The 12,857-nt window shown below is 47.0% G+C and overlaps 1 protein-coding gene across 2 annotated transcripts in view; it reads right to left on the bottom strand.

Moving 5' to 3' along the window:
- The window catches only part of ZNF704 (zinc finger protein 704), a 218,580-nt gene extending 209,897 nt beyond the window's left edge, over positions 1–8,683 (bottom strand). Inside the window, exon 1 of one of the 2 annotated variants that reach the window (XM_059902441.1) lies at positions 8,053–8,683. In XM_059902441.1, coding sequence (XP_059758424.1) covers positions 8,053–8,553 — 501 coding nt within the window. In that variant the 5' untranslated portion in view covers positions 8,554–8,683. The remainder of the gene's footprint in view (positions 1–8,052) is intronic. The other variant, XM_059902440.1, reaches the window with a different exon arrangement.
- Positions 8,684–12,857: the final 4,174 nt, after the last annotated feature.

Raw genomic sequence — 12,857 nt, 5'->3', positions numbered from 1 at the left:
GAGGCATGCACAGGCAGAACCCTTTTAATTTTTTGCACCTCAAGGCTCCATGGTCTTCTGCAAGATGAGATCCCCTCTTGTATGTTACTGCAAAGTTCTTACCCTAAAATTACGGACTCTCCTTCAGAACTCTAGATTCAAGCCTATTTCCCCTATGTATAAATTATAACACTGGGTTTTCCAAATAGTATCTTCAATGAAGTGTGAGAACTTGATCACTCTAATTCCACTACACGAATCTCAGAGTTATATTCCGTTCCACTTCATCCAGTAAATGAGAACAACAGAAGTTATTTGCCAGATTTGCTGATCTAAACTCATCCTTTGACTAGCTATTCAGGAATTACCTCCTGGCCAGGCCATATAATCTTCTTCATATAGACTGCCTACAAACGCTTTAGGATATATATCAAAATTACATCCCAAACTGTGGTAGCCAAGCAAGGTCTCTCGGCAGATGTAACCTTGATCTTGGGGATAAAGAGGAAAAGGGGCTTTGAACTTCTTTATCGACAACTTGGCAGGAATTTGCCAGGCTGTAGGCTCCCCGGAAGTGGAAGTCGGCCTTATTGACTGCTGTTTCCCACATGCATATCAGGAACATGGCAAGCAATGGCCCATAGTAAACATCTCCTGAGGGAATGACCAGAAACATGGACAGCAAACCCAAAGAAAATCATTCTTATTTCAGAGATTCGACTAGGCTGCAAGGTTGGCTATAAGGGTCTCTAAGTATTCTCAAATATTTCAGAAAGTCTAATGGAAACCATGCATTTACCTTAATAGAGATGGGACAGGACAATTAAAGGTCAAGTTCCCTCAGCTTTAGCAGACATTTTATCAAGCCATAGTACAAGACTGGTTGTGGTGTGCAGACCAGAAGTTCTGACTGCGCACACTGTAGTGGGGAGGAAAAGGCTCCCACTCCTCTTCCCTTTGAGCACCCATGAGCAGGAAGACAGGGTAATGTGACCAGGACAGATTTCCTAATGAATAGGCTCCGGGGGCTCTCAGAGGTCAAGGACATCCCAGCTCTAGCTCCCTGGCTCCTCCTCACTAAGCTCAGGTGAGGGGATTCCAGGCAGGGCTGACTTCTCGCTTTTCCTCCTTTTCTAACCCTTGTGCTATGGGGCACTGCAGGCTCAACGAGTAGTAAAATCTGGTGGAGGAGGAGAGGCCCTAGTTAAGGGCTGAGTATAAACTACGTCTTCCAGGCCAGTTTAACCAGGCACACCACGCCAGAGATGAAGGGAACTCGGTTCACGATGAAATGGGGCTCATTTGCCATTTTCTATCATCCTCTGAGCACACGTGTCCCTTGGGAACTGCACAGGGAGGGGGACTGACCTGGACAGGATTCACAGAGGGTCCTGCCCACCTCCCACAGCCGGAAATGAGACCACCTTTCCCTGAGGTACTTTAGGGAGGAAGAGCATTCCAAAAATAGAAGGTGATAAGCAGTGAGTGGTAGATCACTTCAGGAAACTGTGATTTTTCTCACCACAACTCTAAGGGAGTGAACTAACTGCAGATCATCCCAGGCACAAAGGACTAACCCAGCAAGGAGGGCGAGAACTTGGGGTGTGGCAGACCAGGGTGCTAATCCTGGTCCCACCTAAGCTGCTAAGCAGCCCTAGCCAGACAAGGCATTTCACCTTCCCTAGTCCCGGTGTACTGAGCAGTCGAAAGAGGGTGTTGGGTTACCAGATAATCTCTGTTTCCCTTCCAAGTCTGGCAGTCGACAATTCAGTGAATGACAACTTTGTCTGGTATCAGAAGCACATGCCTTCCCCTCAAGCCAACGCAGACCATTTGCAACACACATACTTAACAGCAAACTGGAATTCAGTGCTTGCTGCACGGTCCCTGCCAAAGGCTTCTTAAAGCCACCTGATAGCCCAGAGACAGTCTAATAGATGTGCTAACCACCCCAAAGAGCTGGCACACATGAAACAGCTTCCTCTCCGTTAATATTTATTAAGCACTGAAGGTGGGCACTTTGACATATATTATCTCACTTAAAAACCTTTCTTCCCTTGGACTTCCCTGGTGGCGCAGTGGTTAAGAATCCACCTGCCAATGCAGGGGACACGGGTTCCAGCCCTGGTCCTGGAAGATCCCACATGCCGCACGGAGCAACTAAGCCCGTGCGCCACAGCTACTGAGCCCATGCGCCACAACTACTGAAGCCTGCGCGCCTACAGCCCACGCTCCACAACAAGAGAAACCACTGCAGTGAGAAGCCCGCGTACCACAAAGAAGAGTAGCCCCCCCTCACCGCAACCAGAGAAAGCCCGCGCGCAGCAACAAAGACCCAATGCAGCCAAAATAAATAAATAAATAAATTTACTTTAAAAATTTAAAAATTAAAAAAAAACAAACTATCTTCCCAGTTTTCCAATAGATGAACTCTTGATAGAACTAATAGCGGTCTTTCAGGTCCAGGTTTCTCCTAACCTTATTATAACACTACATTATCAATCCCTTCAGACTCTCCGGCTCTTGTCCATAACTAATACACAGCATCGCAGAGCACAGTCCTGAGCCTAGTTATCTCAGCCCCCTACTGTTTTGCCTTCACTGAGTAGCAACTTATTTTAGAATCCTTCCTCCGTTTGACAGTGTCCTTGTATTTTTTTTTTTTAATTTTATTATTAAACTCTGGTTGGAGATATTATTTACCTGGTGTTCCTCATTCAAGGGCCCAGGAGGCTAGTTTTTTGGGGGGGGGGGTGTGGAATCTTACCACTGCCCATAAATATGCAAGCTTCTTCGATCAGAAATTGAAAACTGTGTAATACAAAGTTTGTTTTCTTGTCTCATTTAAAGCCCAAATTAGCGTCCATTACAGTAATCAAGCATCTCAGATACTTAGTAGCATCTATGCCTCTATTTCCTCAGCCTTCCCAAATACTCCTGGATATAAATGGGCATAAACATCACAAATAAATAGAGGGAGATTAAAAGCACAGGTTATGGATGTGAAACAGGGCTCTGCTTGTGACCATACAGCCTCAGGTGTGCTAATTCACATCCAAGTCAGTATACTCAGCTGGAGAATATTGATTCCCAAATCATAATTTCTCGGGCGATCCTCCTTCATATAAAGCATTTAGTGCACTTCTTGGCTTATAAGTATTCAGCAAATATTCATTCATATTAACATTACCTTGGAACCCAAGTTGTCCTGCATTTCATTCTCATTCTTTTAAATGATTTTATTTTTTATTTTTTTTTAAATGATTTTATTGATTCCTCTTTGTTTTCTCTAATCCACTGACCCCTGACTTTTTTACCAGCCCATGGCACCTTCCTGTCCTTACTTTTCTTAGATCCCATAGTCCATCATTATAGTCACAGCAGTGCCAACTTCGTCAACAGTGTGTTCTCTCTCTTGTCATTGCTCACCCACCTGACTAAACTGCATCTCTGCTGAATCCAGCTCTCTGTTTTGTCTCCAAGAGACAGTGAAGTGTAAAGCCTAATGGTACTAGCTCTGGAGTGAGACTGCCCAGGGCTCAAAACCTTGCTCTGCCACCTAACACCTGTGTATCTTTAAGTAAACTGCTTATCACTTCAGTAAAATGAGGATGATATAATAATGCCTGACTCGGGGATATATAATGAAGTTTAAATGAGACTGTACACTTAGACTTGCACTAGCATAGTAATTAAACAACTTAATAAACATTAGCTAGCATTCTGTTTGTTATTATCACTCTATGCTTGAGCCAATGGAATGAAGGTGGGGAAAATCACATACCCAGACAGACTGCTTACACTGTACAGGTAGAACCACAAACATCAGATGGGCCCTTGATACTGTCTAGCAACCTATTTGATTTCCCTGGTACATTTGCTCTCCCGCTCTCCCACAACACTATCTCCTGGCTTTAGCTCTTATCCCAAATCTCTTTTGCTCTCAGCTGATGGCCTTCCCTCCTGCTGCAGGGGGAAAACAGAAGCCATCAGGTGAATACTACTACTTCATCTGACCACCATCCAATATACAACTACCCACATCTGGACTTACTTTCTCTACCTTCTCCCTAATTCAATGGAAGAAGGGTCTTTGCGTCTGTCAAAGACCAATCCCTATACTTGGGTTCCAGGTCCCCTGCCCTATGACTTTTCTAAGGACCTTCCTCCTGAACTTATCCCTCTTTTCTCTGCATCTCCGGTTCCTCCCCAAGGTAACCCTCAATGACCCTCACCTCTTGGTATTCATGCCCTTGCATATCTCCCCCCTTAAGTGTGGGTGGAAGCCCTGATTCACTTCTAACCAACAGAATATGGCAAAGATGATGGAGTACTGCTCCTGGGATTACAGTGCCTTATATGAGTCTCCATCTTGCCAGCAGACAGCTGACTTGATGAAGTAAGAGGCCGTGTTGAGGAAACCATGTAATAAAGTACTGCAGGAGTAGAGGTGGGGTGGGGCAGAGGGGCTGGGGGAGAGGGGCTCTAGGAGCTGAGGGCAGCCTACAGGTAACAGGCAGCAAGAAGCTGGATCCTCACACCTACAGAGGCAAGGGAATGAATTCTGCTAACAACCTGAGGGAGCTTAGAAGTGAATTCTTCCCCAGTCAAGCCTCCCAAAGAGACCACAGCCCACCCAACATTTTGACTGCAGCCCTGTGAGACTCATCAGCAGACCCAGCCAAGCCTGGCCCTGACTCCTAACCCACAGATACCGGGAGAATGGTTGTGAGCCAAAAAGTTTGTGGTATTTTGTTACACAGCAACAGAAAACAAATACACTTCCTACACACACAACAGATCATTCCCAACATGCTGTAGTCACTACATTAGAGTCTACTGTATCCTATCTTAAAAAAAATCTAAACCATATGCTCTCTCCCTCTTCTCTCTATTCTCCTTACCAACAAAAGAGTTTTTCACTATGTCCTTGCCTCTACTCACTGCTCAGCCCACTTGGGTTGCATCCCTGATTTCACATTCTTTGGTTACGGATACCCATACGTTCCACATTATCTAATCCAAATGAACATGTCTCTGTCCTTATCTTACTCATAGCCCAGTGGTATTCAACACAGTTCATTACTCCCTACTTTTGGAACTAAATGGACTTTCCATTTTCTAGTTTTCCTTTGACATGTTTGGCTGCTGCTTCTCAATCGTCTTTGCTGGCTTCTCCTCCCACACCCGAACTTAAACAGTGCTGTGCCCCAGAGTCTGGTCCAAGGCTGCCCTCTGGCCTGCTGCACTCTCTTTCTCATCCCCAGCTTTAAATGACATCAACACATCTCCCAAATTTCTCTCTCTAGCCTTGGCCTCTCCCCTCAGCTCCACACCTTACAGCCATCCGCCTACTTGAAGTTTCCATGCCGGTGTCTAAGCGTCATCTCGGACTTAACATGCCCAAAACAGAAGACTTGATTTTTCTCTTCGCAAAAATCTGTTGTTCTCCCAGTTTTCCCAATCTCAGCCAATGGCACATTTGGCCAACCTTTACACTGGGGCCTCATCCTGGATTCCCTTCTTTCTGTCACCCTCCCCCCCGCCACGTAATCCATCAGCAAGTTATTGCAGGTGGATCTTCACAATCGATCCTGAACTTGTTCCCTCCTCTCTAACTCCACTCCTAGTCCAAACTGCCCTCGCCTCTCATGTGGACTTCAACGATCGCCATCTAACTGGACCCCTGCTCCTCCCTGCTGTCCTCTATACTCCACACAGCATGACCTTATTAAAAATACAAACCATTTTGTATGTTTAAAACTTTCCAAAGACTTCTTACTCTACTTTAAAAAGGTCCACCAGGCTCTATGTCGCTGGCCTTTACCTGCCTCCTTGACGTATCTCCAGCAAGTTCCAGCCATACTCATCCTCTTCTCCTTCCCACCTCAAGACTTTTGCAATTGTTATTCTGGAAAGATCTTCCCAAGTTGCATGTCTCAAATCTCAGATCAAATGTCCCCTCCTCAGAGAGGCCTTCTCCCTACAAGCTGTCTCCTTCCTCCTAGACACTGAGATATCATTATTTCCCTCATGGCATGCATCAAAATCTCAAGCACCATGCTTATTTATTTGTCTGTTTGGTTGGTTGTCGCTCTGGCTTCTCTTGCTGGATGTGGGCATCTGGAAGGTGCTTACTGCTGTGTTCTAGAATAGTACCTGGCACATATTGGGTGCTTGATAAATATCTGAATAAATGAATGCCTAAATATATATAAGAGATTGACATTAATATATTCATTAGAAGAAAATGATACTATTTTATTCATCAGAAAAACCTCTCCAGATGCAGTGTCAAGACGGCTTTAAAGCAGTAAAAGATTATAAAAATTATACCTCAAACTACTCAATATATAAATTCCTGAAAAGTTATGGGCAAACCATAACAATATAAAATGAAGCCCCTTTTGAAAGAATTAAGCAGGAATTTGCTCGGAGATGTGAAAAATCTTTTCTGATAGTGTGAATGATCACACCCTAGTTCTTTTATTTTTATAGATTTGATTTTTTTTTTCTACATTGGGTTTGCTTTGATCACGGAGCATAAATTATAATCAATTTTTCTATTACAAACTGTGCAACCGCTGTCCAAATCACAAGACATCTTTTCAGTATTTCTGGACAAAAATGCTAAGGAGTCACTACTCTTGTTCCTTAATGTCACTGATGTCATGTGATTTAATTCCAAACCCAGCTATATCCTGTAGCCATACAACGCAGGCTTTTTATTAGACCACGATAATGATGGTGGTCATGGTCTGGATTCCAACAAGCAACTGTCAAAAACTATCATCCCAAATGACTACTTGCTGAAAATTTCTCACTCCCAGAGCTGGTATTTCCAGGGTGGTCTAGGAAAGAAATTTGTGCCCATGTCTACTCTGGGGCTATTCTAAATGCTGATGTTTAACATTTCTTTGGAACTGCTGACTTTTTGAGGAGCTGACTTTTTTCTGCAAGCCACTGAAGATTTTGTTTTTCTCATAGTCTCTAACTAGTAAGCTCATTTGTTTATGTGTTTTTCTTCCTGAAATAGCAATATCTTCTGAAAACTCCTATCAGTAGTTTTATTCAGTTGATTTTAAGCACCACTCTTCAGAAAAATCACTCACTCCATTGCTTACCACTTGCTGCCCTCAAAACTTCTTAGCAACATACACTGTGCATGAACCTCAACGTGGTTTGCTTTGGCCAATCACATGCCTGAAAGCCCAGCCAGTCAGTTGTGTAATAATAAAGCCCTTATCTCCTGAAGATACACAAACGGAAAGATCTCCCGGTGCTTCAGTACACAAGGGCCTTTGCTTGAATTCTCAGCAGAAACTCAAGTCTATTTTAAATGGCAAATTCCCCCCACTTTCTCTGGTTTCCTATTTTTTTCCCATTTGCTATGTTGAGGAGGGGAAAAAACCCCAAATGCTAAACAATGTCGAGTTTTAAGCCGCGGGTGCGGGGTGGGCGGGGCGGCATTGCCAAAAGATGCCAGCAAAATGCATGTATAAACCGGGACTTGGTTTTTTGCTGTTCTGGGTTTACCGGTTCCCTCACAGGCGCTTTTGACGGAAACTCATCCACAATTGTTCTTGGAAGCAGGAGGGGTTGAGAGATTGACAAGAGAAGCTGTTTGCTAGTTCCTATAAGCTTGACTAGTCCTCAGAATAAGGGGAAGGGGGCCACTCGTGCTTCCTTGGGGAGGACTACAGCCTCACTGCCTCCTACCTCGCCCGTCCCCACCAGGCGCAGACCGGCGCCTACCTCGTCCCATCGCCAAGTTCCCCGCCTCGCTCGGGAGAAGCGTCCTTTGCCCGCACCCACATCAGACAGCACGCCCGCCTCGGCCTTGGAGGAAAGTGGGAGCGGCCGCCCGGTGAAGGTGCTGGGGCCCGAGCGGTGAGCTCATCAGTCCCCTAGCTCTGCCCGCGCGGCCGCCGGAGCCGCCGGACACACCCCTCCCGGCCCGGCCTCTGCGGTCCCCGGTACCGGCCTCAGCCCGCGCCGCGCCGGGACCCCGGGCCCGTCCCCTCACCGAGCCGGAGGGTCCCGCGCGCGCTCGTCCCCGCACCCCGCACGCACCTTCAATGCTCCCCGGCCCGGGCCCTTGGGGAGCTGGCGGCCGGGGCCGAGGGCCACGAAGCGCTCCTCGCCGTCCTCGTCGTCGTCGTCGCCGTCCACCACCTCGACGACCACCTCCTCGTCCTCGTCTTCCTCGTCGTCATCCTCCTCCTCCGCGCCCCCTCGGGGCTTCGCCTGCACCCGCCCGAGCCCCCTCCGCCGCCTGCTCCCGCCCTCTTCGTCCTCGTCTTCCTCCCCCAGAAGCAGCAGCACCGGAGACGAGGCGGCAGCGGCGGCGGCGGCGGCCCCGGCGGCCCGAGGGGGGCCGGTCCCGGCGCTGCGCGGCGGCGGTAGTGGCGGCCTCCAGCTCTCCGGGGCCGGGGCTGGGGCCGGAGCCGGGGCGGGGGGCGGGAGCCCGGGCAGCGAGCCTTCCCGGGCGGGCGCGGGGCCTGGCGGCTGCAGCGCGGCGTTCCCCCGGCGGCTGCCCAGGCTGGAGCGCTTGGCTAGACGCCGCGCCTGCATGCCTGACCGCGGGCTGCCTGCCGCCGCGCCGAGCCGGAGTTTGTCACCTCCCCCCTCGTCCTCCTCCTCCTCCTCCTCCTCTTCCTCCCCGGGCGGCCGCTGTGGTCGCAGGCGCCCGGGGCGCGGGGCTGCGGGGGGCTGCGGGAGCCGCCTCCCCGGGCCGCCGGCTGCCACTGGCTGCAGAGGCGCGGGCGCCGCCTTCGCTGGACCGGCCCGCGGGGACGCCGGCGGCCGGCGGCTACGGCGGGGCGGCGCGGCGGCCGCGGGCGGGGGTGGGTATGAGCGAGCGGCGCGCTGCCGCCTCCGCCGCCGCCGCCGCCGCCGCCGCCCCGGAGCCGCGGGCCGCGCTGCGCTCCATGCGGCCGGCGACCGGGCCCGCGCGCTCCGGGCCTACAGCTGCCGTGCCCCGGCGCGAGCTGTTTGTGTTGTGTATTTTCCACTACCGCCCCCCTCTTCGCGAGCCATTCCTCGCAGCCCTCCGGTCGCTCCGCGCAGACAAAACCCGGACTGGATTTATTTTCCTTCCCACAGCCTCCGAAAATCGGGTGCTTCCGAACAGTCGGCCCAGCCGCGAGGGCCCACGCTAACCCGTGGCTGCTTATCCCCTTTGGAGGGAGGAGGATCGACTTGGCTGGAAGTAAGGTTGGCGGTCAAAGTCAGACTTTTGAAGGAAGAGATTTGCCGCAAGTCATTTAATGGTCTCTGCCGGGCAAGGCGACTACTCTTGAGCTTATATGAAATCGGGGAAGGTGTACCAACCCGAGATTTGGCGTTAATTCCTAACCTGAATCATCAGACTCCTTTGGATTGTTGAGGTACTGTTTCAGGACATTGCCGGCCAATCTCTCCGTCTCCTTGAACACACCATTCTAGGCCCTTCCTATTGAGCTCTCTTGGCGCTGTGCTAAGTCTTGCAGCTTTTATTTCTTCATTTTTACCTTGAGTGCCTGATTATAAGGCTAAATTTCAAGAAGCCTTCGGTTCTCACCATTCAATGTGTAGACTACTGGCACTGTCTGGGCCTTCGGAGAAACAAACCGGGGCAAGGGTTCAAGATTTACTTGAGTTTGTTATTGTAAAAATTAATACGAAGTAAGATCAAGTGTGGAAACCAAACACATAACCAGTTCGCCACGTAACTAATGGCACTGTCACTTTCTCAGGATTTTTAGGTGTGACAAAGAAAAGTCATTTGCTACTGTTTGGGGTTAGGCTGTATGGTAAGCCGTGTCCTTTACATTCAAATCATAAGCCAAATTCCACCTCTGTAGCTGAGAGCTGGGGAGGATCTCACTCACCACACACTCCGGCAGGTGCCTCCATGAGGCCAGTGTAAAAGATGACCTCACCCTCAGCTCCCTTTCATGGTAATTACTGTAGGAGATTTAACATCATGTGCCCTGTTAGACACTTGAAGGCAGCTCATTAAATGCTCACTTATGGTGTCTTCCAACTGTTGAACACTTCCACTGGGATGATGACAAAAATTCTAAAATGAACTTTTTGTTCTTCCTGAATCAGAGTAGCATCCTGATAGACCTATTTCAAGTAACGACACTCTCATTATAATCATTCAGGCCCAAAATAGCGGTATCATGTTCACTCCCTTCTCTACCTTATTCCTAGAGGCAGTTGCCCACAAGTCCAATCCATTGTTCTTTCTGAAATGCCTCTTGAATCCACCCCTTCCTTTCCATTCCCAAAGCTCCTACAGAATTTCATGACCACAAAAGTTAAAGTTTCTAACAAGCTTTCTACACCCAGGTTCTCAATAACACACCCTGCCCTGACCCCCTCCAAACATCAGCACCGGATTCATCTTCCCCAAACTTCATTCAGATCAAGGCATTTTCCGGTTGAGCTTTCCATTTGTCAACATTTCATTGGAGAATTCAGAGAGAGAAGAGAAAATGGTCTGAGCATTTTGAGAGATGGTTGTGTTTGATCAAAGCATGGAACAGCAGGCGTCGGCCAAGAAGTAAACTAATCAGTATCAGTGACTGTGAAGAATGAAGGTCACTGAAATGATTTCATTTCAATTGCAAGAAATTTACCTTGGTCCATTTGAGGGATGATTTTAGAAAAAGGCAGCAGGGTCTTTCTCTGACCAGGAAGAATAAAGATCAGAGGCAAGGGGTTGGCTGATAGGTACAGGGAGGCTGGTGGAGAAGAACAAAGGTGAGACAAGTGGGCTAATGGTTAAACACGTGGTCTCATGAGCCAGAGTACCTGGGTCTGAATCCCAGTTTGGGATTTACCAGCTATATGCCTTTACTCACCCTTTCTGTGCCTCAGTTTCCTCATCTGTAAAATGGGGATAATAGTAGAACCTTCCTAATAGTAAAGTTGTTCTGTAGGATAATGAGTTAATATGTGTAATCATCTTAGAAGAGTGCCTGGCACAAGGAAGATCTGTATAAGGGCTTGTTACATTAAATGTATTGATGGTGGTGTATAAACAAGGTATTTTGGGGTACTGTCAAAGAATAACAAGGTAGCTCTCTTTCAGCAAGCTCAGAACTGTCAGTGACTACAAGAACCTGCATTTAAAGCCCGACTGCATCTTATCAAGGGGCTATGGACAGGCCAAAGGTAAGCTTTTTATGTCTAAAACTGTAATATATGATGGAAAGTAAGTGTTTTCCTGAAAACTGAGAGGAACGACAAAGTAAAGTGAGTTCCTGATTGGTGTTTGTGGTTTAGTGGAAGAGGTACTAATTTACACCATTGTACTTTCTTTCGGAATTGCTACATGTACTTTGAAATCAACTTGTTCTTTCTCTCAGGCCACCTCAGTGGAGCCCACACACATCCATTCCCTGGCCTCACTGGGCCCAAGACGCTGCCCTCTGAGCAGGAGAAAAAGACTGACCTTGATATTAGGACCACTAAGTTAAGGCTAATGTCACAAAAGAGGTTTGGTGCAAGCTGGGCTTTGAGAGAAGAGAAGGATGTAGATGGGCAGGGAGAGAAGGATCCAGATGGGCAGGGAGACCAGTATTATCCAGGCAAATTCAGGCCACTGCAGACCAGCCTCATGAAATCAGAGCACGTATAGCGAGAAATAAACTCAAATTACCTGATTCATCAGGAATCAAGAAATATGTCATTACATGGGCTCATGGAGCACTGCTCATGGCACTCATGGCTCAGAAGTCAAGAAATATCTCGTGATGCCAGGCACGTGGGGAGGAGCCAGTGCTGCTTCCCTCTCCTCTGTTCCCCAAACATAACATATTTTTACTTCTAGTACTGGGAACACTTGTCACTGAGGATGAGGTGTGCCTCTAAGTCATGGGACACAGAAGGCACGTCTTCCAGAGAATCTGGTTTAACATCATTTAAAACACGCCACCATTCATTCAATATGTATTTATTGAGCCCTGCTAAATGCCAGGCATTGTTCTTGGCACTGGTGTGCAGCAGCGAACAAAATAACCCTCACTGGGAGGAGAGTAGACAACCACCAAAGAATATGAGTGAACTCTATGATTTCATAGATGCCATAAGCACTATAGAGGAAAATAAAGCAGAAGAGGGGGTAGAGAGTGCTGGAAGTTTAATATAAAGAAGTAAATATTTATACTTAATATTTATTTAATATATTTAATTTCTTATTTCTTATTTGTAATTTATTATATTTATTGATAATGATCTATAATTATATTTATTAAAATGTATTATGTATTTCTTGAATATATAATATTTCATATTATATTTAATATAAATAAATATATTAAAACAAACCTAAGAACAGTACAGATCATAATGTAAAAGTTGATTGAAACTTGCAGCAGCGGGCTGTTTCAAGCATTACAGTGAACTCTATCTTTTTCCCTTGGATGGGATCAATTCTCCTCTGCATCCTGAACGCTTTGGCTGAACAGTTTGAGAAGCACTGATGAGGAAGACAGAGGATGGGCTTTGAAGTAAGCGCCACCCCACAACCATAGAGCAACTGCCTGCCTTGTGCCTGTTTCTTCTGATCCTAAATGATTCTTAAACCTTTGAATTCTGAGCCCCAAAGATACCCAAAGCATTTTTTTTTTACATGTACTAAGAAATTGTACAAAGAAAATCAGGCTCAATTTAACATTTTGTTCAATTTTTAAAAATTCAAGAGTCAGAAAAAGAATAATCACACTCCCCAAATCATCAAGGATAACCATAACCAGGGCAGAAATATAACAAATGTCTACGCTCCCACAAGAGCTCATTTATGTCCATGAGAACCTTAAATAGATGGATTCCTTGAGAGTGGCAGCTCCTTTTAAAAATTATTTTAAAACTAAAAGTAAAAATTT

Source organism: Balaenoptera ricei, chromosome 17, assembly GCF_028023285.1.
Source record: "Balaenoptera ricei isolate mBalRic1 chromosome 17, mBalRic1.hap2, whole genome shotgun sequence".
Taxonomy (NCBI): domain Eukaryota; kingdom Metazoa; phylum Chordata; class Mammalia; order Artiodactyla; family Balaenopteridae; genus Balaenoptera; species Balaenoptera ricei.
The sequence above is the reverse complement of the archived record's forward strand: the minus strand, read 5'-3'. Positions and strand labels throughout refer to the sequence as shown.